Raw genomic sequence first — 23,443 nt, forward strand, 5'->3', positions numbered from 1 at the left:
GGTACGTTCTCCCTCCTGGGAAATGGCCGCAGAACCGCACTCGGCTAGACTCCTGGAAAACAGCGGGCTCCCAATTCCTGTGCGCTGAGTCCATGGCAGTGGAGCTCTGGGGCAGTCTCACGAGTGACAGGAGGGGGCGGGGCGCCGCCCACAGCGCCCTTCCCCTCCCACCCAGGCAGACTCGGTCCGCCTCCTGCGCGCCTGCCTCAGTCAGCCCACACCCACCGGCAGCCTCTCGGGTCCGCCAGTGCGGAACTCACCTGTGCGCCTCCGCAGGTTGTGCACGGCGGCCAGGCCTTCCCGCCCTCCTTCGGGCCCCGGAAGGCGCCTGCGCGGTCGCTGTCTCGGAACCTCAAGTCCTGGTTCTTTAAACTGCGCTCCGCAGCTGGACTGTATTTCCCAGAAACCACTGCGGCTCACGCTCCTCTAAGCCTAAGGTCTCTGAGGGCAGGGGAATGCTGGGAAATGGAGTCCTCCAGTAGAACGTGGGGCGGGAGAAAGAACGCTGTAAACAGCTACTTGGCAGCTGGCCGAAACATGGTATTTGGCAACTGTATGGCTGTACTGGCACCGTGAATATTTCCATTATAGCCAGAGTTTTTCACTGCCCTCCACAGGAGGCGACATCATAGTCCAGTTAACCCATCTAACTCAAATTTCTCCTACCAAAGCAAAAGTTTTCAAGACACCACCTAAACTGATGGTGAATGAATCGAGACTCTGTTACTTAATTATTCAATTTCCCTGGGCAACCGCCTTCCTGTTTGGCTCAGTTTCATCCATCACCTCTTAAAGGGCAGCGTGGTAAAGGAAATAGACCCCTATAGTGGGAGCTGGAGATGGCCAGGAATGCAAGGATGCGCTGGGTTATTATAAATTCGTCTGTTAATATATCAGAATAATAAAATCCTGTTGCTGAAACTCAGACTCTGTTCATCGGTGCTGAATAGAAACGCGGAGTCAGAGTTTTGGGTGAAGTAGAAAAGAGTAGCTTTTATTGCTTTGCCAGGCAAAGGGGCCACAGGGGGCTAATGCCCTCAAGACTGTGTGACCCACCTTGGAGTGGGTAGTGAGGAGTTTTACAGTGTTCAAGGAGCAGGGAGTGATCAGCTTGTGGACAATTCTCGGATTGCTTGGCATCAAAGTGAAGTTTCAAGCATCATCAGTCTTCTGGTTTCAAACAGTCTAGGGTCTATGTTCTTTTTTTTTTTAAAATAAATTTATTTATTTTATTTATTTATTTTTGGCTGTGTTGGGTCTTCATTGCTGAGTTGCCTTTCTCTAGGTGCGGTGAGCATGGGGCCACTCTTCCTTGCCATGTGCGGGCTACTCATTGTGGTGGCTTCTCTTGCTTCCAAGCACCGGCTCTAGGCATGTGGGCTTCAGTAGTTGCAGCAAGTGGGGCTCAGTAGTTGTGGCTCACAGGTCCTGAAACACAGGCTCAGTAGTTGTGACACACGGGCTTAGTTGCTCCGTAGCACGTGGGATCTTCCTGGACCAGGGATCAAACTGATGTCCCTTGCATTGGCAGGCGGATTCTTACCCACTGCGCCACCAGGGAAGTCTACCTCTACTTTTTTTTTTTTTTTTCATTTTCTCCTCTTTTTATTAAGGATTACATAATCTTCACAGAGTTGTGAACATTGCTGCAACTTTAAAAACAGTTAACTATAAAGCATCACACAAATGAAACCTCTTTTTATGAATTCTTTGAATTCAGATAAACTGAGTCACTCTATAACCCTTACACACACCAAAATACAATAATTTTTATATTGACAGTCACATGTTCAATCTGGTTGGGTTTATCATATTGACAAATGCACATGTCTCCATTTCCCTTTCCCTAAAATTGGGGTGAATTTGGCTTCAAAGGAACTACTTTTTTTTTAACATCTTTATTGTAGTATAATTGCTTTATAATGCTGTGTTCGTTTCTGCTGTATAACAAAGTGAATCAGCTATATGCATACGTATATTCCCATATCCCCTCCCTCTTGCGTCTCCCTCCCACCCTCCTTATGCCACCCCCTAGGTGGTCGCAAAGCACCAAGCTGATCTCCCTGTGCTATGCAGCTGCTTCCCACTAGCTATCTATTTTACATTTGGTAGTGTATATACATCAGTGTTACTCTCTCACTTTGTCCCAGCTTACCCTTACCCCTCCCTGTGTCCTCAAGTCCATTCTCTACGTCTGTGTCTTTATTCCTATCCTGCCCCTAGGTTCATCAGAACCTTTTTTTTTTTTTTTTTTAGATTCCATATATATGTGTTAGCATATGGTATTTTTTTTTCTCTTTCTGATTTACTTCACTCTGTATGACAGACTCTGGGTCCATCCACCTCATTACAAATAGCTCAATTTCGTTTCTTTTTATGGCTGAGTAATATTCCATTGTATATATGTGCCACATCTTCTTTATCCATTCATCTGTCAGTGGACACTTAGCTTGCTTCCATGTCCTGGCTATTGTAAATAGTGCTGCAATGAACATTGTGGTACATGACTCTTTTTGAATTATGGCTTTTTCAGGGTATATGCCCAGTAGTGGAATTGCTGGGTCATACGGTAGTTCTATTTTTAGTTTTTTAAGGAACCTCCATAATGTTCTCCATAGTGGCTGTATCAATTTACATTCCCACCAACAATGCAAGAGGGTTCCATTTTCTCTACACCCTCTCCAGCATTTGTTTGTAGATTTTTTGATGATGGCCATTCTGACCAGTGTGAGGTGATACCTCATTGAAGTTTTGATTTGCATTTCTCTAATGATTAGTGATGCTGAGCATCTTTTCATGTGTTAGTATATCTTCTTTGGAGGAATACCTATTTAGGTCTTTTGCCCATCTTTGGATTGGTTTTTTTTTTTTTTTTTTTTTTGATATTGTGCTGCATGAGCTGCTTGTGTATTTTGGAGATTAATCCTTTGTCAGTTGCGTCGTTTGCTGTGCAAAAGGTTTTAAGCTTCATTAGGTACCTTTTGTTTATTTTTGTTTTTATTTCCATTTATCTAGGAGGTGGGTCAAAAAGGACCTTTCTGTGATTTATGTCATAGAGTGTTCTGCCTATGTTTTCCTCTAAGAGTTTGATGGTGTCTGGCCTTACATTTAGGTCTTTAATCCATTTTGAGTTTATTTTTGTGTACAGTGTTAGGAAGTGTTCTAGTTTCATTCTTTTAAATGTAGCTGTCCAGTTTTCCCAGCACCACTTATTAAAGAGGTTGTCTTTTCTCTATTGTATACTCTTGCCTCCTTTATCAAAGGTAAGGTGACCATATGTGTGTGGGTTTATCTCTGTGCTTTCTATCCTGTTCCATTGGTCTATATATCTGTTTTTGTACCAGTACCATACTGTCTTGATTACTGTAGCTTTGTAGTATAGTCTGAAGACTGGGAACCTGATTCCTCCTGCTCCGTTTTTCTTTCTCAAGATTGCTTTGGCTATTCGGGGTCTTTTGTGTTTCCATACAAATTGTGAAATTTTTTATTCTAGTTCTGTGAAAAATGCCAGTGGTAGTTTGATAGGGATTGCATTGAATCTGTACATTGCTTTGTGTAGTATAGTCATTTTCACAATGTTGATTCTTCCAATACAAGGACATGGTATATCCCTCCATCTGTTTGTATCATCTTTAATTTCTTTCATCAGTGTCTTACAGTTTTCTGCATACAGGTCTTTTGTCTCCTTAGGTAGGTTTATTCCTAGGTATTTGGTTCTTTTTGTTGCAATGGTAAATGGGAATGTTTCCTTAATTTCTCTTTCAGATTTTTCATCATTAGTGTATAGGAATGCACAAGATTTCTGTGCATTAATTTTGTATCCTGCTCCTCTACCAAATTCATTGATTAGCTCTAGTAGTTTTCTGGTAGCATCTTTAGGATTATGTATGTATAGCATCATGTCATCTGCAAACAGTGACAGTTTTACTTCTTCTTTTCTGATTTGGATTCCTTTTGTTTCTTTTTCTTCTTTGACTGCTGTGGCTAAAACTTCCAAAACTATATTTAGTAACAGTGGTGAGAGTGGGCAACCTTGTCTTGTTCCTGATCTTAGAGGAAATGGTTTCAGTTTTTCACCATTGAGAACAATGTTGGCAGTGGGTTTGTCATATGGCCTTTATTATGTTGAGGTAGCTTCCCTCTATACCTACTTTCTGGAGAGTTTTTATCATAAATGGGTGTGGACTTTTGTCAAAAGCTTTTTCTGCATCTATTGAGATTATCATATGGTTTTTATCCTTCAGTTTGTTAATATGGTGTATCACATTGATTGATTTGTGTATATTGAAGAATCCTTGCATTCCTGGGATAAACTCCACTTGCTCATGGTGTATGATCCTTTTAATGTGCTGTTGGATTCTGTTTGCTAGTATTTTGTTGAGGATTTTTGCATCTATGTTCATCAGTGATATTGGCCTGTAGTTTTCTTTTTGTGTGACATCTTTGTCTGGTTTGGGTATGAGCGTGATGATGGCCTTGTAGAATGAGTTTGGGAGTGTTCCTCCCTGTGCTATATTTTGGAAGAGTTTGAGAAGGATAGGTGTTAACTCTTCTCTAAAGGTTTGGTAGAAGTCACCTGTGAAGCCATCTGGTCCTGGGCTTTTGTTTGTTGGAAGATTTTTAATCACAGTTTCGATTTCAGTGCTTGAGATTAGTCTGTTTATATTTTCAGTTTCTTCCTGGTTCAGTCTCGGAAGGTTGTGCTTTTCTAAGAATTTGTCCATTTCTTCCAGGTTGTCCATTTTATTGGCATATAGTTGCTTTTAGTAATATCTCATGATCCTTTGTATTTCTGCAGTGTCAGTTGTTACTTCTCTTTTTCATTTCTAATTCTGTTGATTTGTCTTCTCCCTTTTTTTCTTGATGAGCCTGGCTCATGATTTATCAATTTTGTTTATTTTCTCAAAGAACCAGCTTTTAGTTTTATTGATCTTTGCTATTGTTTCCTTCATTTCTTTTTCATTTATTTCTGATCTGATCTTTATGATTTCTTTCCTTCTGCTAACTTTGGGGTGTTTTTGTCTGCTAACTTTGGAGTGTTTTTGTTCTTCTTTCTCTAATTGCTTTAGGTGTAAGGTTAGGTTGTTTATTTGAGATTTTTCTTGTTTCTTGAGGTAGGGTTGTATTGTTATAACCTTCCCTCTTAGAACTGCTTTTGCTGCATCCCATAGGTTTTGGGTCATCGTGTTTTCATTGTTATTTGTTTCTAGGTATTTTTTGATTTCCTCTTTAATTTCTTCAGTGATCTCTTGGTTGTTTAGTAGGGTATTGTTTAGCCTCCATGTGTTTGTATTTTTTACAGATCTTTTCCTGTAATTGATATCTAGTCTCATAGCTTTGTGGTCAGAAAAGACACTTGATATGATTTCAATTTTCTTAAATATACCAAGGCTTGATTTGCGACCCAAGATATGGTCTATCCTGGAGAATGTTCCATGAACACTTGAGAAGAAAGTGTATTCTGTTGTTTTTGGATGGAATGTCCTATAAATATTAATTAAGTCCATCTTGTTTAATGTGTCATTTAAAGCTTGTGTTTCCTTATTTATTTTCATTTTGGATGGTCTGTCCATTGGTGAAAGTGGGGTGTTAAAGTCTCCTACTATGAATGTGTTACTGTCAATTTCCCCTTTTATGGCTGTTAGCATTTGCCTTATGAATTGAGGTGCTCCTATGTTGGGTGCATAAATATTTACAATTGCTATATCTTCTTCTTGGATTGATCCCTTGATCATTATGTAGTGTCCTTCTTTGTCTCTTGTAATAGTCTTTAAAGTCTATTTTGTCTGATATGAGACTTGCTACTCCAGCTTTCTTTTGAGTTCTATTTGCATGGAATGTTTTTTCTATCACCTCACTTTCAGTCTGTATGTGTCCCTATGTCTGAAGTAGGTCTCTTGTAGACAGCATATGTACAGGTCTTGTTTTTGTATCCACTCAGCCGGTCTATGTCTTTTGGTTGGAGCATTTAATCCATTTACATTTAAGGTAATTATCAATATGTATGTTCCTATTACCATTTTCTTAATTGTTTTGGGTTTGTTTCTGTAGGCCTTTTCCTTCTCTTGTGTTTCCTGCCTAGAGAAGTTCCTTTAGCATTTGTTGTAAAGTTGGTTTGGTGGTGCTGAATTCTCTTAACTTTTGCTTATCTGTAAAGGTTTTAATTTCTCCATCGAATATGAATGAGATCTTTGCTAGGTAGAGTAATCTTGGTTGTAGAGTAATCTTGGTTGTAGCTTTTTCCCTTTCATCACTTTAAATAGGTCCTGCCACTCCCTTCTGGCTTGCAGAGTTTCTGCTGAAAAATCAGCTGTTAACCTTATGGGATTAACATATAACCTTGTATGTTATTTGTTGCTTTTCCCTTGTTGCTTTTAGTATTTTTTCTTTGTATTTAATTTTTGATAGTTTGATTAATATGTGTCTTGGTGTGTTTCTCTTTGGGTTTATCCTGTGTGGTACTCTCTGTGCTTCCTGGATTTGATTGACTATTTCCTTTCCCATGTTAGGGAAGTTTTCAGCTATAATCTCTTCAGTGGTCCAGTGGTCCAGTGGTTAGGACTCCACGCTTTCATTGCCGAGGGTGTGGGTTCAATCCCTGGTTGCGGTGCAGCCAAAAAATAAAAAAATAAAAAAAGAGAAGTGATGAGGAAAGTCCTTACCATTATAAGTCCCTTCCAGTTGATGGGTACCAACCTACCCATCCCCTTCCCCTTACCTCTAGGACCTCAGCTTCTACATCTCTCCCTCTCTCTCCACTCCAGCCTCCCTGGCCTCTTCAAGGTTCTGTGAATATGCCAATCACAGTCTCATCTCAGGCACTGCAGTCGCTGTCCTTTCTGCCTACAGCCTTCTAGCCTAGACTTCTACCCTTTCATAGCTGCTTCCCCCTCTCCTCCACATCTTTTCTCACATGCTGACCTTTCAGTGACATCCTTCTTGGCTGTCCTATTTTAACCTGCAAGCCCTGCCCCTATTCCCAGTACTCCCCATCCCCTGGTCCCTGCTTTATTTTTTTTCTCTGTAGTATTTGTCCCCATTTGACATGTTATATTTTACAGTAAAGGGTTAACTCAGCAGGTCTGAGTTTTCCAAACCCTGCACATTCCAAAAAAAAAAAAAAGGCTTGGTTCTTGCCTCGTTCCTGGGAGGTAATCTCTAAGTCCTTGGAATATCCCACCTGTTAAGTGTGTCTTTCTTTACTTGGAAGCCTTGGGTCACACCACACCGTCTGTGCTAACAATGTGATTCATGGTGGTGGCCTTGGGCCAACACAGTAGCAGCTTGACCTCTGGTGGGGCTGGAGACAGAATAACTGAGAAAAGACACTTGGGTGCTCCTTGCCTATGTAACCAACCCCAATAATATAATAATAGTTGGTAAAATCATTGGCCTGGACTCTTCAAAAATGTCATCATCATAAAAGACAACTGAATGCAATGCATGATCCCAGAACAGGTCTAGCACTGAAAGAAAACTAGCCATGAAGGGCATGACTGAGACAGTTGGGGAAATTTTAATGAGGTTTGAATATTAGAGGATAGTATGGAATTGATTAAATTCCTAGGTACACTCACTGTGTAAGAGAATGTCTTTCCTTGTTTTTAGGAGATTGTCTGATTGCCTGCTGAAGAATTTAGGGTTGAAGTATCACTAAGTCTCAGATGGTACACACACACACACACACACACACACACACACACACACACACACACCAAATGTGGCAATGGTTACCATATAGTGAAATGTTAAGAATGGTGTATAGGTGTTTATTGTACTACTCTTGCCACTTTTCTATCCATTTGAATTTTTTCAAAATATAAAAATCACTTTTTTTAAAAGGTGAGAGTTTAAAAATGACTGATGTTCAGGCCCCGCCCCCTGATATTCTGATTTAATTGGCATGGGCTGCTGCCTGGGCTCCTGGATTGTCTTAAAAGTTCCCCAGGGGATTCCAACCTGCAGCCTGAGTTGAGACCTCCTGCTCTAAGCTTTTTCTGCGAAGGTCCAGACAGTCAATATTTTCAGCTTTGAGGGCCATATGGTCATTGTCCCCACTCAGCTCTGCCTTGGAGAGCAAAAGCTACATAGACAGTAAATACATGAATGGGTGTGGCTGTGTTCCAATAAAACTTTATTTGCAGATTTGGCCCCCAGGCTATATCTTGCCAATTCCTGCTCTAGACAGAGACACAAGATGCAGCATAATCATCTTAATAACTAACATTTATTGAGCACTTACTGTGGGCTAAATGCACCTTCACAGACCTCTTTATGGTTCTCAGTGACTATGGGGTGAGTGCTATTATTCCCATTTTACAGATGAGGAAACCGAGGCACAAAGATGTTAACTAGCTTGCTGAAGGTTAGCCAGGCTTTGATTCCAGGGCAGTCCACCCTCAGGACCTCCACTGTAATTTCTACACCTCTCTCAAAGGTCTGGAATGAGAACCCAAACTCACTCCCTGTCCGCCAGCTGAGAACAGACCTTCCAGTGTTTAAAGTTCCCAGGAAGGGGCCTGGTCAAAGGGGACTATACACATTTGGATTTTTTTTTTGGACAGCTTTACTGAGACATAATTCACATACTATACAATTCACCCATTTAAAGTACACAATTTAACGGCTTTTAGATTATTCCCAGAGTCATGTAACCATCGCCACAATTTTAGAATATTCATTACCTCTCCCTGCCCCCGCAAAAGCCCTGCACTCCTTAGTATGCATTGTTTTTTAAAGTTTCATATTCACTAAATGGTAGGGCAATTCTAAAAATTGAGATAAAATTTAATTTTTTAATGTAATTAAAATGATTGTTATTTCCTCCTGATTCTGTGACTACTGCATATTCGTTATTAAAAAGGGGAGGGAGGGAAAAAGAAAAGGAAATGGAAATCCACAGCAATTTGACAAGCATAGGCAAGAAAAGCATACATCACCTTCTGTTCCCTTATCCTAGGACAACAGACATCAGTATTCTGCGAATCTACCCACCGCCCCACCCCCATTCCTCTTTCAGGGCTCGCTTTATACAAACTACACACACACAAATATTTCATATCTTTAAAAAAAAAATGGTGGGCTCTTCCGTGGTGCCCTTCTCCCTGCTCCATCCCTCAAAGTGGGGTGAGGTTCCTGGGGCTTAGATTCGTCCTCCCACCCCAGTCCACAGGGCCCTCTACTGCCCTCCCGTTGGGAACTGTCTTAACGGCCACAATGATTTCCAAGGACCAACCCTGAGAGTGGCGTCCCAGGAGCCGCTGAATACAAAACCAGGAGAAACCTCATGGGGTGATGGTTACGAATATAAGGGTCTAAGCTGGATGTCCCAGGTTCAAATCCTCAGCTCTGTTATTCCTAGCTGTGTGACTTTGGGTATGTCGCCTAACCTCTCTGAGCCTCAGCCTCCCCCTCTGTAAAGGGCAGATCACAATACCGCCCACCTTGATGACCTGTCCTAGACTTTTCTAGAACTCTGACACAGTAAAGGCTGTACAGCGTGTTTGCTTTTATTTTTACATCAAGAGAAGGCGTAGTGAACCGGTGGAAAGGAAGGGAAAGGGGGTTGGAAAAAGGCTTTCCCTCTTAGCTCCTACCTCTAAGAGAATTAACCATTAAGTTGTTTGTTTGATTCTTGATAAAGGATGCCACAAGGTCCAGGTGCTCTATCCCTGGGGGCGAGAGGGGAGGAAATTCCAGTGGGTCCCTGCGAGAGCCAAGTGATCCCCTCCAGCTCCCTCCGAGATGGGCCCCGCCCTCCCCCTTGGGGGCGTGGTCCCCAAAGGTCGGTCTCCCGGCCCAGCCTCGGGCTGCCCCACTGGTCCCTTTCTCCACCGTGCTAGGCACCCTCCCCTCCCCAGCACTCACCCACTCTCCCCACAAAGGCGTTCAGCGCGTAGTCCCGGAAGAAAGGCCCCTCCATGCCCAGCAGCAGGGCCCGAGCGCGGGCCTGCAGCTGCTTTTGATGGAAGCGGTCGGGGATGAGGGCGACGCGCAGCTGGCTCAGGGCCTCCCGCACCGAGTGGTCACAATGCAGGCAGCCCCAGCCTCGTCGGGCGCTCAGGTCCAGGAGCAGCAGAAGGGCTAAGGTCAGAGGCATGGCACGGCCTTTGTGACTTCACAGAGAACCCGGTCGGCCCCGCCCCCCAGCCAGGGGCGGAGTCAGTGAGGCCCGGGGAGAAACACTCCGTGAGTGCGTGAGTGCGCAGGCGCGCGTTTGCTGAGCACCTGCTTTGTGCCAGGCGTGGAGCTGGGAGCTAAGGAGAGAATCTCAAAAAGCAGAGGTCTGCCCTGCCTTCTTGGATCTTACATTCATTCTTCAAACTTATGTGTATTGAGCACCTACTGTGTGCCAGGTCTGCTCCAGGAGCTAGGGTTAGAGCTGAGAAAAACAGGAGATCCCTGCTCTTTTCAGAACTTACATTCTTCAATTCAACAAATATTTATTGAACACCTACTGTGTACCGGGCCCTGTCCTAGGCGCCTGATGGAGCACTGAGGCAAACAGACACAGTCTCTGCTCACGTGGAGTTTACAGTTCAAGACCTGTCAATGGAGCACCCACTATCTCCAGCGGAGCGCTGGAGATAGACTGAATGAGATGGACACAGTTCCTGCTCATGGGGTTCCTTCTAGCAGGAGTGGAAGGATGTGCACGGGAGAGAAATGTAAAACCTAGTAAACAGATTAGTAAATAAGATCATGACAAACCGCATTAAGTGCTGGGAAGTAAATAAACCATATGATATATCATGAGTTCCCAGTACGCTAGTGCCCGGAGGTCAGGGTTTGTGTTCCCTGCCCTTGTCCAATGCCTGACATGTCCTAGGTGCTCAATAAATATTTATTGAATTCAATGAATCCACAGAAGACGAAAACGCACCCTGTTTTTTCCCTGGATTTTTTTTTTTTTTTGGAAAAATCTTCAAACCTAGAGAAAAGCTACAGGAACAGTACAATAAACACTTGAATATGCCTTATTAACACTTGCATCCACTGTCTCTCTCTCTCTCTCTATGTATATATTATATAGAGATTGTTAATTTCGATTAAAAATGGGCAAAGGATTTGAATAGATATTTCTCCAAAGAAGATATAAGAATGGCTAATAAGTACGTGAAAAGATGTCCAACATCACTGAGCATTAGGGGACTGCAAGTCAAAACCACAATGAGCTACCATCTCACCCCCATGAAGATGGCTACTATCTAAAAAACAGAAAATAATGTGTTGGCAAAGATGTGGAGAAATTGGAACCCTTGTGCACTGTTGGTGGAAATGTAAAATGGTACCGCCGCTATGGAAAACAATATGGACATTCCTCAAATAATTAAAAGTAGAATTACTATATGATGAAGCAATTCCACTTCTGGATATACATCCAAAAGAACTGAAAGCAGGGACTGGAAGAGATCTTTGCACACCCATGTTCTTAGCAGCATTATTCACAAAAACTGAAATGTGGAAACAACCTATCAATTAACAAATCGGTAAACAAAATGTGGTATATACATGCAATGGGATATTATTCAGTCTTAAAAAGGAAGGAAATTCTGACATATGCGACAACATGGATGAACCTTGAGGTCATTATGCTAAGTGGAATAAAGCCAGTCACAAAAGGTAAATACTGTATGATTCCACTTATATGAGGTATTGAGAGTACCTAGAGTAGTTAAATTCACATTCAGGATATTTAACATTGGCTTGATCGGTTCAACCATATTCAGACTTTCGTAAATGCCTCCTGACTCTTCTCTGCTTCAATATCACCTCCTCTGAAAAGTCCTCCCAGATTACCCCCTCTCTGTAAAGCATGCCTGCCTCTTTACTCTCTATTTTAGGAATCGGCAAACACTTTCTGTAAGGAGCCAGGTTGTAAATATTTTCGGCTTTGTCGTCCATAGTTCTCTTGCTACTGTAACAGGAAAGCAGCCACCGACAATATAGAAATGAATAGATGCAGCTGTGTTCCAATAAAACTTTATTTATAAACACTGAAATTCGAATTACATATAATTTTCACGTGTCACAAAATATTCTTCTTTTGACTTTTTTCAACCCTTTAGAGATGTAAAAGCCATTTTCAGCTGAGGAGTCATGGTTTGCCATTAACTCTAATTATCCTGTTAGTTTCTTCCGCAGCTTTAATTACAATTTATAATTCTTTTTTTGTCTTTCTCCTATATCATCCAATAAACCCCTTGAGGCGAGGAACCACATGTATCTTGTTCACCAGTATGTCCCCAACCCCTAGGAGGGAATTTGTAATAGATTTAAACTTAGATTTAAAAAAATGGAACCTCAGTTCAGTTATTGGGAACCCTTTAAACATGTTTGGAACAACGTAAGTATGGGAATCTACCTCTTCTACTGTAAATGTTATGAAATCTAAGTAGAGATCAAATGTTTTTAGTGAAAAAATTAGTGTCCGCATTGACCTGGGCTGTCCTGAGAACATTTTGAAGGCTTAGTACAATAAAAGGTAAAAAAAGAAATCTCAATAATTTTTATATTGGTTGCACGTTGAAGTGATCGTTTTTTGGGCCTATTAGGTTAAAGAAAATATTATAATTAGTGTCACCTGTTTCTTTTTACCTTTTTAATTTGGCTAGCAGAAAGTTTGAAATCACATGTGGGGCTCGAATTATATTTAAATTGGACATCGCTGGTGCCTAATAAGTATCATTTGAATTGAATTAGGTGTGATTAAAGTAACTGGGGTTAATGGGGAGAATCACTCAAGTTGTAATGAGGAGATTAGACCACAAGGGGGTGCTCACACCACACTGAAATTCTCTTTTTCCCACCTGAGAAATCTCACTCTTGGCCTCCTGCTGCCCTCGCCTACCTTTCCCAGGATTAGCCACTTATAATAATAGCTAATGCGCTGCAGATGATACTTTGAGATACGAACCGAGATATGAACTTGCCCGGCCTTTCCCCTTCCCCCATTACCATGCCGCAGGCAGGCAGTAGTGAGTCAAGGGGGGCTATTTGCCCCAAGGTAAGGAGTTGTCAGAATGGGACTGAAAATAAATGTGGGGAAACAAAAGCTGCAAATTCCTCTGCTTCTAAGCCCCAAAGCCTCAGGTCCAGGTGGGAGGCAGGAAGAATCTGGAAGCAGAACCGGTTTTGTTTCTCTGATGATGTAGCCACGCTAAAGGGCCATTTGGTAAAACTTCGTTAACTTAATTACCTGCAGATTTCACAACCTGGCAATTCCACTGTCTTTGGTGAAGAGGCTGAAGAAGTTCTCACGCTCGCCCATCAGGGGCAAAGATGTTCATCCCAGTGCTGTTTATAGTGGGGGTGGGGGGAGAGGGTGAAAGGCAAGCTGGTGTCCATCACTGGGGAGGAGGAGGTGCAGGGGAGGGTGGAGGTCCAGGACGGAGGAGTCTGTGGGTGCGAAGCAACAGACCAGGCTGTGCACACAGCAAGAATGCATCTGAGTGAAAATAGTAAGAAACAACCCAATACTGTTGACATAAATGTAAAATTTATATGTCCCAAACAAAAATACACAATGTGTAAGAGCACCTACAAACGAAAGAACCACAATAAACATGATAAAATAGTGACTCTGGCTGGGAAGGAAAAGGAAGCAGGTGGTGAGGGCAAAATGGAGTAAATGAATAAGAAATAAATAAAACTAACACTGGGTTTTGTATGAACCAGGTGGTTAAGTGTGCCTCTGGGGTCAGACTGCCCACTTTAATTAATTAATTAAAATTAAGCTCTGCCTCTTAATTACTGGGGGCCCTCAGTGAAATTAGGTAATTTCTCTGTGCCTCAGCTGCCTCATCTATAAAATGGGATGATAGGAGTGCTGACATTACATTACGGGGTCGTCCCGACAAGAATGAAATAACATAAAACGTATAAAGAGTTTACATAGTACATAGCAAGTGCTATTACCTGCCGGCTATTTTTTACACATTTTATGAACTGAAGATTATTTACTTAATCTTCTGCACCTGAGGTTGTTAGAAATGTAAGGGAAAAGGGAGGCCCTCTGAGCTGGAGGGGAGAGAGATGCGAGAAGGAGAGAAAATAAAAAATTTGGACGTGAATGTGGGGCCTTCTGAGTCTGGCAGAGGTGAGGCGACCTGAAAGATGCATGCTGTATCAGTGTGGGCTGGGTTATGCTGCTGTAACAAAGAGCACAAATGCCTCAGTGGCTTAAAACAGCAAACTTATTTTTTTGCTGTGTCATTACGGTTGGCTGGTCAGAACTCTGGGGCGGGGAAAAAAGAGGAGAACCCACAGTTGTTCTTAAATGCTTCCACCCTCAAATGACACCTGCTTGTTGGCCAAACTGAGTCACAAGGCCACATCACCCTTCACAAGAGTGAGGAAGAATGATCTTTTATGGGCCCAGAAGGATTGAGAGTTGGAATATTTGTGAGCAGCTTGACTGACCAGCTCAAAACCCTCTTTAAACTTAGGGACCTGAGAGCTGAGAAAACTCATCCTGAACGTCTGGGGTTTGCTCAGAAAGAAGACAAACCTGTCAGAGAAGTTCCCTCATGCCATCAGGGTGGGGCAGTGTAATAGTCACTTACTGCTGTAACAAAGTACTGCCCCCCCCCAAAAAAAAACAACAATAAGCATTTGTTATCTCACAGTTTCTGTGGGTGAGGAATTGGGAAGTGGCTTAGCTGGACTGTTCTGGCTCAGTGTCTCATGACGTCAGCTTGGGCTGCAGTCATCCATCAGAAGGCAAGACTGAGGCTGGAGAACCTGCTTCGAAGATGGCTCACTGGCAAGTTGGCCCTGGCTCTTGGCAGAACGCCTCGTGTCCTTGCTATGTGGGCCTCCCCACAGGCTTCTCAAAGGTCCACAGGATAGAGTATCTGGCTTCCCACAGAGTGAACATTCCAAGAGAAAGCCAGGAGGAAGTCGTCATGTCTTTTGTGACTGACCTAGCCTCCGAAGACACACACCATTACTTCTAGTATATTCTGTTAGAAGCAAGCCATTGAGTCTGGCTCACATTCAAAGGAAGGGGAATCAGCCTCCACCTTTGGAAGGGACGAGGGTCAAGGAATTTGTGGATATATTCTAAAACGACCGCTGGCAGCCGTATGGTGGAATGGTGGTGTGTGCATTTGGCCATCAGAAGCCTCCGTAAACGTCCTATAGGCTCCGGGGCACAAAGGAAATGGGGTAGAGACTGCTGGTTGCCACCCAAATCGGATCCCCCCTTGAGCATGCGTTAAGTACCACACATCTTCCTAGCTACTCATATACGTTCATTCAAGTCATTCTCATGACAACCACATGAGGTCATGAACAATACCTTACATGTATTGAGCCCTTACTAAGTGTCAGGCACAGTCCTAAGTGCTTTACACGTATCAACTCATTTAATCTCACGACTCAGTGAGACAGGTACTGTTTTGACTCCCATTCATAAGTAGGAAACTGGATCAGAGAGGTTAAGTAACTATTCTAAGGTGGCACAGCTAGTTAGTGGGAGGGCTGGGCTTTGAACCTGGGCAGTCCGGTTCCAGGGTCCAGGCTCTAGAACACAACTCTGTATTATAAAGAAAAGACTTTATGCTTTATGCGCACATTGTGATTGTAAAAAGTGGTACCCGCGGCTCAGATATTTTCAGAGGTTTTGCTGTGCTCCGTGAACCTTGTAAAGTAATTGACATAAAATAGTGTATCGCCCAAATGAAGGCATGACTTGGCACGTTTAATGGGCATGCCTCTTTTTTTTTTAAAAAAAAATTACCATTTGACAGATGTGGAAACTGAGGCTTAGCAGGGTCAAGCCACTTGTGCTGGGTCGCGCAGGTAGAGACAGAAGCAGGAGTCGGACCGGGCAACCAGGTTGGGGTCCTGACCATGAGCCCCGCTGGGCAACACTAATGGCCCTGTTTGGCGTTGGCTGAGGCAGGCAGAAAAGAATGCCAGGGAAACGGTCGGAGGGATTTGGCTTTGAGCCCGGTGGAGGAGGAGGTGGAATTAGAAGAGGCCGTGCCAGCGCCTGGGGTGGGGATGGGGGAGGGGGGCTGTTTCCCACCAGCCACTGTCCGTGCCCAGCCCCCTCCCCAGTCCACATCGCGTGGCTCCAGAAAGAGTGGCCTGTTCCCTAGCGCTGCCGTGGGAGGAGAAATTGGGACAAGCTCTTTGGAAAGCTGGCAGGATCTACAAGAGCTGGCCGTCCGCGTGTCCCCTCTGTGTGTACCGGTGAGAAACGGGTGCACGCGGCCGCCAGGGGACACGAATGCCCACAGTCCCCACTCTGTGAGGATCCCAAGCCGGAAACCACCCAAATGTCCATCAACAGGAGACTCACTAGATAAACCTACTGTGTTTTTTTGTATTGATTAAACTGCATTCCTGTTTTCATGGTTTTTTTTTTTTTCATTTAAAACTAATAAGTGCTTCCCTTCGTTTTCTAGTAACTCGGTGTAAATATCAGGTGTTGCAGCTTTATGGTGTTTAAAATTTTAAAAAAAATTTTTTTAATTGAAAAATTATTATTATTATTTTTTCATTGACATTGTCTTTGTAAAATATTTTAGATACCGTATTCTTTTTTTTTTTTTTTGCGGTACGCGGGCCTTTCACTGTTGTGGCCTCTCCCTTTGCGGAGCACAGGCTCCGGACGCGCAGGCTCAGCGGCCATGGCTCACGGGCCCAGCCGCTCCGCGGCATGTGGGATCTTCCCGGACCGGGGCACGAACCCGCGTTCCCTGCATTGGCAGGTGGACTCTCAACCACTGCGCCACCGGGGAAGCCCCATTTTCACCATTTTTAAGTGTACAACGTGGTGGCATCTAGTACATTCACATTGTTGTGCAGTCATCACCACCATCTGTCTCCAGAACGGTTTTCATCTTGCAAAACTGAAACTCAGTACCCATTAAACACTAAGTCCGTTTTCCCCCTCCCCTCAACCGCTGGTATCCAATATTCTACTTTCTGTCTCTATGAATTTAACTACTCTAAGTATCTAAGATAAGTGGAATCATGAAATACTTGTATTTCTGGGACTGGCTTATTTCACTAATGTCCTCAAGGTTCATCCACATTGTAGTGTGTGTCAGAATTTCCTTCCTTTTTTTCCTTTTTTCTTTTGTGGCTGTGCCCAGCAGCATGTGGGATCTTAGTTCCCCGACCGGGGATCAAACCCATGTCCCCTGCAGTGGAAGCGTACAGTCTTAACCACTGGACCGCCAGGGAAGTCCCTTCTTCCTTTTTAAGGCTGATTGATATTACATTGGTTGGATAGACCACATTTTGTGTATCCAGTCATCCATCAGCAAACATGTGGGTTGCTTTGACATTATGTGTTATGTCCTTTTCTGGATGTGTGTTATATTTCACAATAAAGAAACTTCATAACTAAATAATGTGCATCAAAAAACTAAAAGTAGAGTTGCCATATGACCCAGCAATCCCACTCCTGGACATATATCCAGACAAAAGTACAATTAAAAAAATACATGCACCCCTATGTTCATAGCAGCATTGTTCACAGTAGCCAAGACATGGAAACAACCTAAATGTCCATCAACAGATGAATGGATAAAGAAGATGTGGCACATATATATGGATATAACTGAGCCATAAAAAAGAATGAAACGATGCCATTTGCAGCAACATGGATGGACCTAGAGATTATCACACTAAGTGAAGTGTGTCAGACAGAGAAAGACAAATATCATATGATATCACTTACATGTGGAATCTAAAATATGACACAAATGAACTTATCTATGAAACAGAAACAGACTCACAGACATAGAGAACAGACTTGTGGCTGGCAAGGCGAAGGGGGTGGGGGAAGGAAGGATTGGGAGTTGAGGATTAGCAGATGCAAGCCATTATATACACAAGGGATAAACAACAAGGTCCTACTGTATAGCACAGGAAGCACTATTCAATATCCTGTGATGAACTATAGTGGAAAAGAATATGAAAAAGAATGTATACATGTATATGTAAAACTGAATTACTTTGCTGTACAGTAGAAATTAACACATTATAAATCAACTGAACTGCAATTTAAAAATTAAAATTAATGTGCAGTGCTATTTGCTGAATTAATAGTGTACACACTGTCTCTCTCTCTCACACACACACATGCACACACACACGCACACACACACACACATCCTGGCCTGGGCCTTGGTGTTGCCCCGAGGCAGAGCTGGGGCCCATCACCTGGGGCATCTCTGGGGTCACTTCTGCCCTGGTTCAGTGAGTCTCACACCCACAGGGTGGGGCACTGTTACACCCACAAGCTACTGTTACACCCACAAGCTCCAGGCTCCAAATACTGTCACACCCACTGTCTGGGTTCCTCTCAACTCTTGTCACCCAGGCTGGGTGGGGGGCTATGACATTTCTGTTCAGACTTTGGCTCTGAGGCTGCTCCTGGGGCCAGAGCGCCCCACACCCTCCCCAGGTCCTTCCTGTTCTTCAAGCTCTGTCCCTCACTCTGTTTTTCTCTCTTTTTGTCTTTCCCTTTGTCTGGTCTCTGTCCTCCATCTCTGGATCTCCATCTTCCTGTGTCTCTCCTTTTCCTTGGCTTACTTTTTCTTTTCTTTCCTTCCTGGCGTCCTTTAACCTCTGTTCGAGGAGCCACACACTTGCTGTGTGACCTTGAGCAAGAGCCTTTGCCTCTCTGTGCCTCAGTTTCTCATCTGTACCACAGCGCTTGCAGGGCCGATGTGAAGCTGGAGGGAGTTACCACGTGTCCCAAGGGCATCTGGTGTACAGCTAGTGCTCAATCAAGATCACGGCCAACATTGGCAACTCTGCGCCAAGCCCTGGGCTAAGATTTAAGACATAATGATTCATTTACTCCTCACAGTATCCCTATAAAGGAGGTAAGGTATTGCCCCCAGTTTACAGATGAGGAGACTGAGGTTTACAGGCTAGACTTGCCCCAAATCAAACAGCGAGTAAGTGGTGGGGCCAGAATTTGAATGCAGGTCACCTGGCCCGACCCCTAACCCTGAGCTATGAGACTTCTAGTGTATTAACTGTTATGTTTATCAATAAATATCAGAATTTCTGAGGTACTACTGACACCTGAGGCTGTATGATTCATCTCGTGGGGGCCATCCGTGCACTGTAGGATGTTCAGCTGCATCTCTGGGCTCCATCCACGAGATGCAGGTATCACCCCCATAAACATAAGCTGAAAGCAGCAGGAGAGGTATTTCATTGATCTACTCAGAAATTCTGATTGGGGAAGACTCAGACTCTGTCCACTCCCCTAGCCTCCTCCCTGGCCTCCCTGCCTCCAATCTCCCCAACCAGCCCATTCCCTCCAGGACCCCAGAGCTGATCCTGCCCCTCCTTTGCTCACAGCCCTCTCATAACTCCCCAGTGGCCCCAGGACGGCACCCAGCCCTTCATTGGAGACACGTGGCATCACCCCCTCTTGCACGTCTATATCACCATGCCCACGAGATGCGGGCACTCGGGGATAGTCTGACTCACACCTCCAGACTTTGTGCAGGCAGGTCCCTCTGCCCAGAATGCCCTCCCCATTCTCTCCTTCCCTACCTGCCCAGTGGACTCAACTCCATGCCCGAGTCACAGCCTGGCATGTGCCCTTTGACCAGCTACTCCAGTCTAGGAATTCAGCCTTCAGATAACAGTCACACATGAACTTGAAGAACCAAGCACATGGATATTCACCTCAGCACTGCTAATCCTAGCAGATTAGAGGGGAAATAACCTAAATGTTCATCAGGAAGGGACTTCAGATAGATTCCAGGAGGAGGCTGTAAAGTAAACAAATTTGATAGCTGCCCACAATTACGAACAGAATCCTCTTCAAATATGTTACTAAGGGAAAAACACAAGGTGCAAAATCAAGCGTACTCTGTGCCCTGCCCCTCCGTCGCTCGCTGTGTGAGCTTGGGAAAATCACCTCACCTCTCTGAACCTCCATTTCCTCGTCCATAAAATGGGATATTCATAATCTCAAAGGTTGAGGTGAAGATTACATAACAAAACATGAGGGGGAGAACCATATATATAAATATAAATATTCAGAAAATGTGAGCTTTTAACGTTAAGGCAGAGGTTGGCAAACTTTTTCTGTAAAGGGTCAGTTAGTAAATATTTTTTGCTTTGCAGACTATGTGGTCTCTCTTGCAATGACTCAACTCTGTTATCATTGTGCAAAAGCACCATGCGTCAAAGAATGGACGAGGCTGTGTTCCAATAAAACTTTATTTAATATAACAGACAGCTGGCCCATGGGTCATAGTTGACCCGCGTATTAGCATTGAAGAAGAGGCAACTGTTTATTTTTACAGGCTTTGTATGCCCCTCCAGCCTCCAAACTCATTTCCCTTTATCAGACAATATTGTGGTATTGGTTTCTCTTTCCCTTTAGGGGTCAGCCCTCCCCACGCCCAGACCTTGAACTCCCAGGTCAGGAGCCTTATCTGAGCTCTGTGGGTCTCCAGAACCAGCCTCCACCCCTGTCCTAGGAGCACAGCAGAAATATTTGTTGAATTCATCCATTCATTCATTCGTTCATAGAGACAGAGCATGCCAGGCACTGTTCTAGACACTGAGGCTATAACAGTGACCAACACAGACACAAACCCCTGGAGCTTATGTTCTAAAGGGGGAGACAGACCATAAATAAAATAAACACTTAAAACATGTAACCTATTAGATGGTCTTATGCACCACAGAGAAGTAAATAAAGCAGGAAAAGAGAATGAGAGTGTGTCGGGGGGGTGTTGATAATTTCCATAGTTCTGCCAGGGGAGGCCTCATTGATGAAGGTGAAGTCTGGATGGAGATGAGGGAGTGAGTCATGGGAATATCCCAGGGGAAAGCTTTCTGGGCAGCGGGAACAGCAAGTGCAAAGGCCCTGGGGTGCGAACGTGCCTGGCATTTTCAATGAACAGTAAAGAAACCAGTGTGATAGCAACTGAGTGCATGATGGAAAGAGTGGAAGATCTGAGACAGGGTCAGAGGGGAGACGGGGTGGGTTGTACAAAGCCTTATGGTGAGAAGTTTGCTTTCACTCTGAGTGAGGTAGAAGCCAGGTGGTATCTTAGTCTGCTCAGGCCGCCATAAAAAATACCATAGACTGGGTGGCTCCAACAACAGGAATTTACTTCTCACAGTCTGGAGGCTGGGAAGTCCAAGATCAAGGTGTCAGCAGATACTTTCCCCAGTAAGAGCTGTCTCCCTGGCTTGCAGACGGTGGCTTCTCCCTCTGTCCTACGGCAGAGAGAACACGAGCTCTGTTTTCTCTTCCTCTTCTTATAGGGCCACAACACTAATCCCATCCTGGGGGCTCCAGCCTCATGAACTCAGCTAAACCTAATTCTCTCCAAAGACCCCACCTCCTAATACTGTCACACTGGGGGTTTGGGGCTTCAACAGATATGTTTTGGAGCGACACAAACATTCAGTCCATATTGGGAGAATTTTGAGCAGAGGAGGGATGAGATCTGTCTGAGGTTTTAACAGGATTCTTCCGGCTGCCAGGTGGGGAATAGGCTGTGGATGGAAGCGGAGAGCCCAGCAAGGAGGCAATAGATAAATCAGGAGGTGATGGTGGGCTGGACCAGGGTGGTGGCAGCTGGGTAATGGGGAGTGGTGGAAACTGGAACATATTTTTGAAGGTACAGGCTACAGAATCTATTGACAAGTTGGTTATGAGATGTGAGAGAAAGTGAGGAATCCAGGATGACTCCAGAGGTTTTGGCCTGGAAGGATGGACCTTCCTCCCCCTGAGACAGGGAGACAGAGAGGAGGAGGTCTAAGGATGGTGGGGTAGGCTGAATAATGACACGCCCCCCATAGATGGCCAGGGCCTAATCACCAGAATCTGTGAGTATGTGACGTTACATGGTAAAAGGGACTTTGCAGTGGTGAGTTACATGAAGGATCTTGAGGCAGGAAGATGATTCTGGATGACCTGAATGGGCCCAGTATCATCACAAGCGTTCTTGTAAGAGGGACGCAGGAGGACCAAAGGCAGTAGTATGAGATGTAACCATGGAAACAGAGGTTGCAATGGGCCATGAGCCAAGGTGTGCAGGCAGCCCCTAGAAGCTGGGAAAAGGCCAGGAGACAGATTCTCCCCTCAGAGCCTCCAGAGGAAACAGCCAACAAGCCCTGTCGACACCTTGATTTTAGCCTAGTGAGACTGATGACAGACTTCTGGCCTCCAGAACCGGAAGAAAATAAACTTGTGTTGTTTGAAGCCACGAAATGTGTGAGAATTGGTTACAGCAGCAACAGGGAACGAAGACAGAGGGGGAGCGGTTAGGAGTTCGGCTCGGGACAGGATGAAATGTCTGTTTGACACCCATGGGGACATGTCAGGCGGACAGGTGGGTAAGTGAGTCTGGGGTTTAGAGGAGAGGTCTTGTTGTGAACAAATGAATGAATGAAGTCATCTCGGTCACTCCAGAGGGATCAACGGCTCCCTATCTGCTCTCCCTACCCTGCCCCCGCCAGTCCATTCTCCATTCTTTGTTGTGGGGACCCTTCTGATACAAAATCCCATCCTGTCCTCTCCGCTTCAAGTGTCCGGAGGCTCCCTGTGAGCTCAGGATTCCGTCCACATTCCTCGCCACTGAGCCGTGCCCACATCTCCAGCCTCACCTCACACTCCATCCTGCTTGCTTCTCTCCAGCTGCACTGACCTTTCTGTTTTCTGCGTGAACCTTGTATCTTCCTGTTACGGGACCGTTGCCTATGCTGTTCCTTCTGCCTGGACCACCTTTCCCTCCCGTTCTACCTAATAACTCCTGCTCACTCTTCAAGTCAAAGCTCAATAAGGACACCTCCTCAGGGAAGCACTCTGGATGGTCCCAACAAGGTCAGATCCCTCTGTTATATATTCTCAGAGCATCACGCGTCTTTCCCTGGAAGCCGTCGGCAGGGAGGGGATTTTACATAAGAAGGAAGCTCTAAGAGGACAAGAACTTCCTGCCTGCTGCACCCCCAGCATCTAGACCAGCACCTGGTACACAGTAGGTGCTCAATAAATATTTGTTGGATGAGTGAATGAATGAGCAAATGTATGAATGACAAAAATAACAAGGATGCGTACTGACAGCCACGGACTCAGAGAGGAAGGGATAAATGTCAACCCTTTGGCAAAGGAAGCATGGGCTGGGGATGGTGTGAGGGGAGAGAAGGAGACGGATTTGGAGAGAAAGAATGATAATAACCTTGGCCGAGAGAAGGAAATCCAGCCAAGAGAGTGGAAGCTTAGTCCAGACCTAAAAGGACTCCCCCTTTTTTTTTAAAGAAGATGTTGGGGGTAGGGGATTATTAATTACCCCTCGCTCGTTTCTGTGCGAGTGCTTTCTCTAGTTGTGGCAAGCGGGGGCCACTCTTCATCGCGGTGCGCAGGCCTCTCACTATCGCGGCCTCTCTTGTTGCGGAGCACAGGCTCCAGACGTGCAGGCTCAGTAGTTGTGGC

At 44.5% G+C, this 23,443-nt stretch overlaps 1 protein-coding gene across 1 annotated transcript; it reads right to left on the minus strand.

The window, feature by feature from the left end:
- Nucleotides 1-210: 210 nt before the first annotated feature.
- Nucleotides 211-10,099, minus strand: IZUMO2 (IZUMO family member 2; the record flags this gene model as incomplete). The annotated part of the gene is made up of 3 exons (XM_082861925.1): nucleotides 211-308; nucleotides 9,597-9,671; nucleotides 9,868-10,099. 3 exons carry the CDS (start codon nucleotides 10,097-10,099, stop codon nucleotides 211-213), a joined length of 405 nt encoding a protein of 134 aa, XP_082718051.1.
- Between the last annotated feature and the right edge of the window lie 13,344 nt (nucleotides 10,100-23,443).

This window comes from Leucopleurus acutus, assembly GCF_964270905.1.
Source record: "Leucopleurus acutus genome assembly, chromosome: 20".
In the NCBI taxonomy this organism is placed as follows: Eukaryota; Metazoa; Chordata; class Mammalia; order Artiodactyla; family Delphinidae; genus Leucopleurus; species Leucopleurus acutus.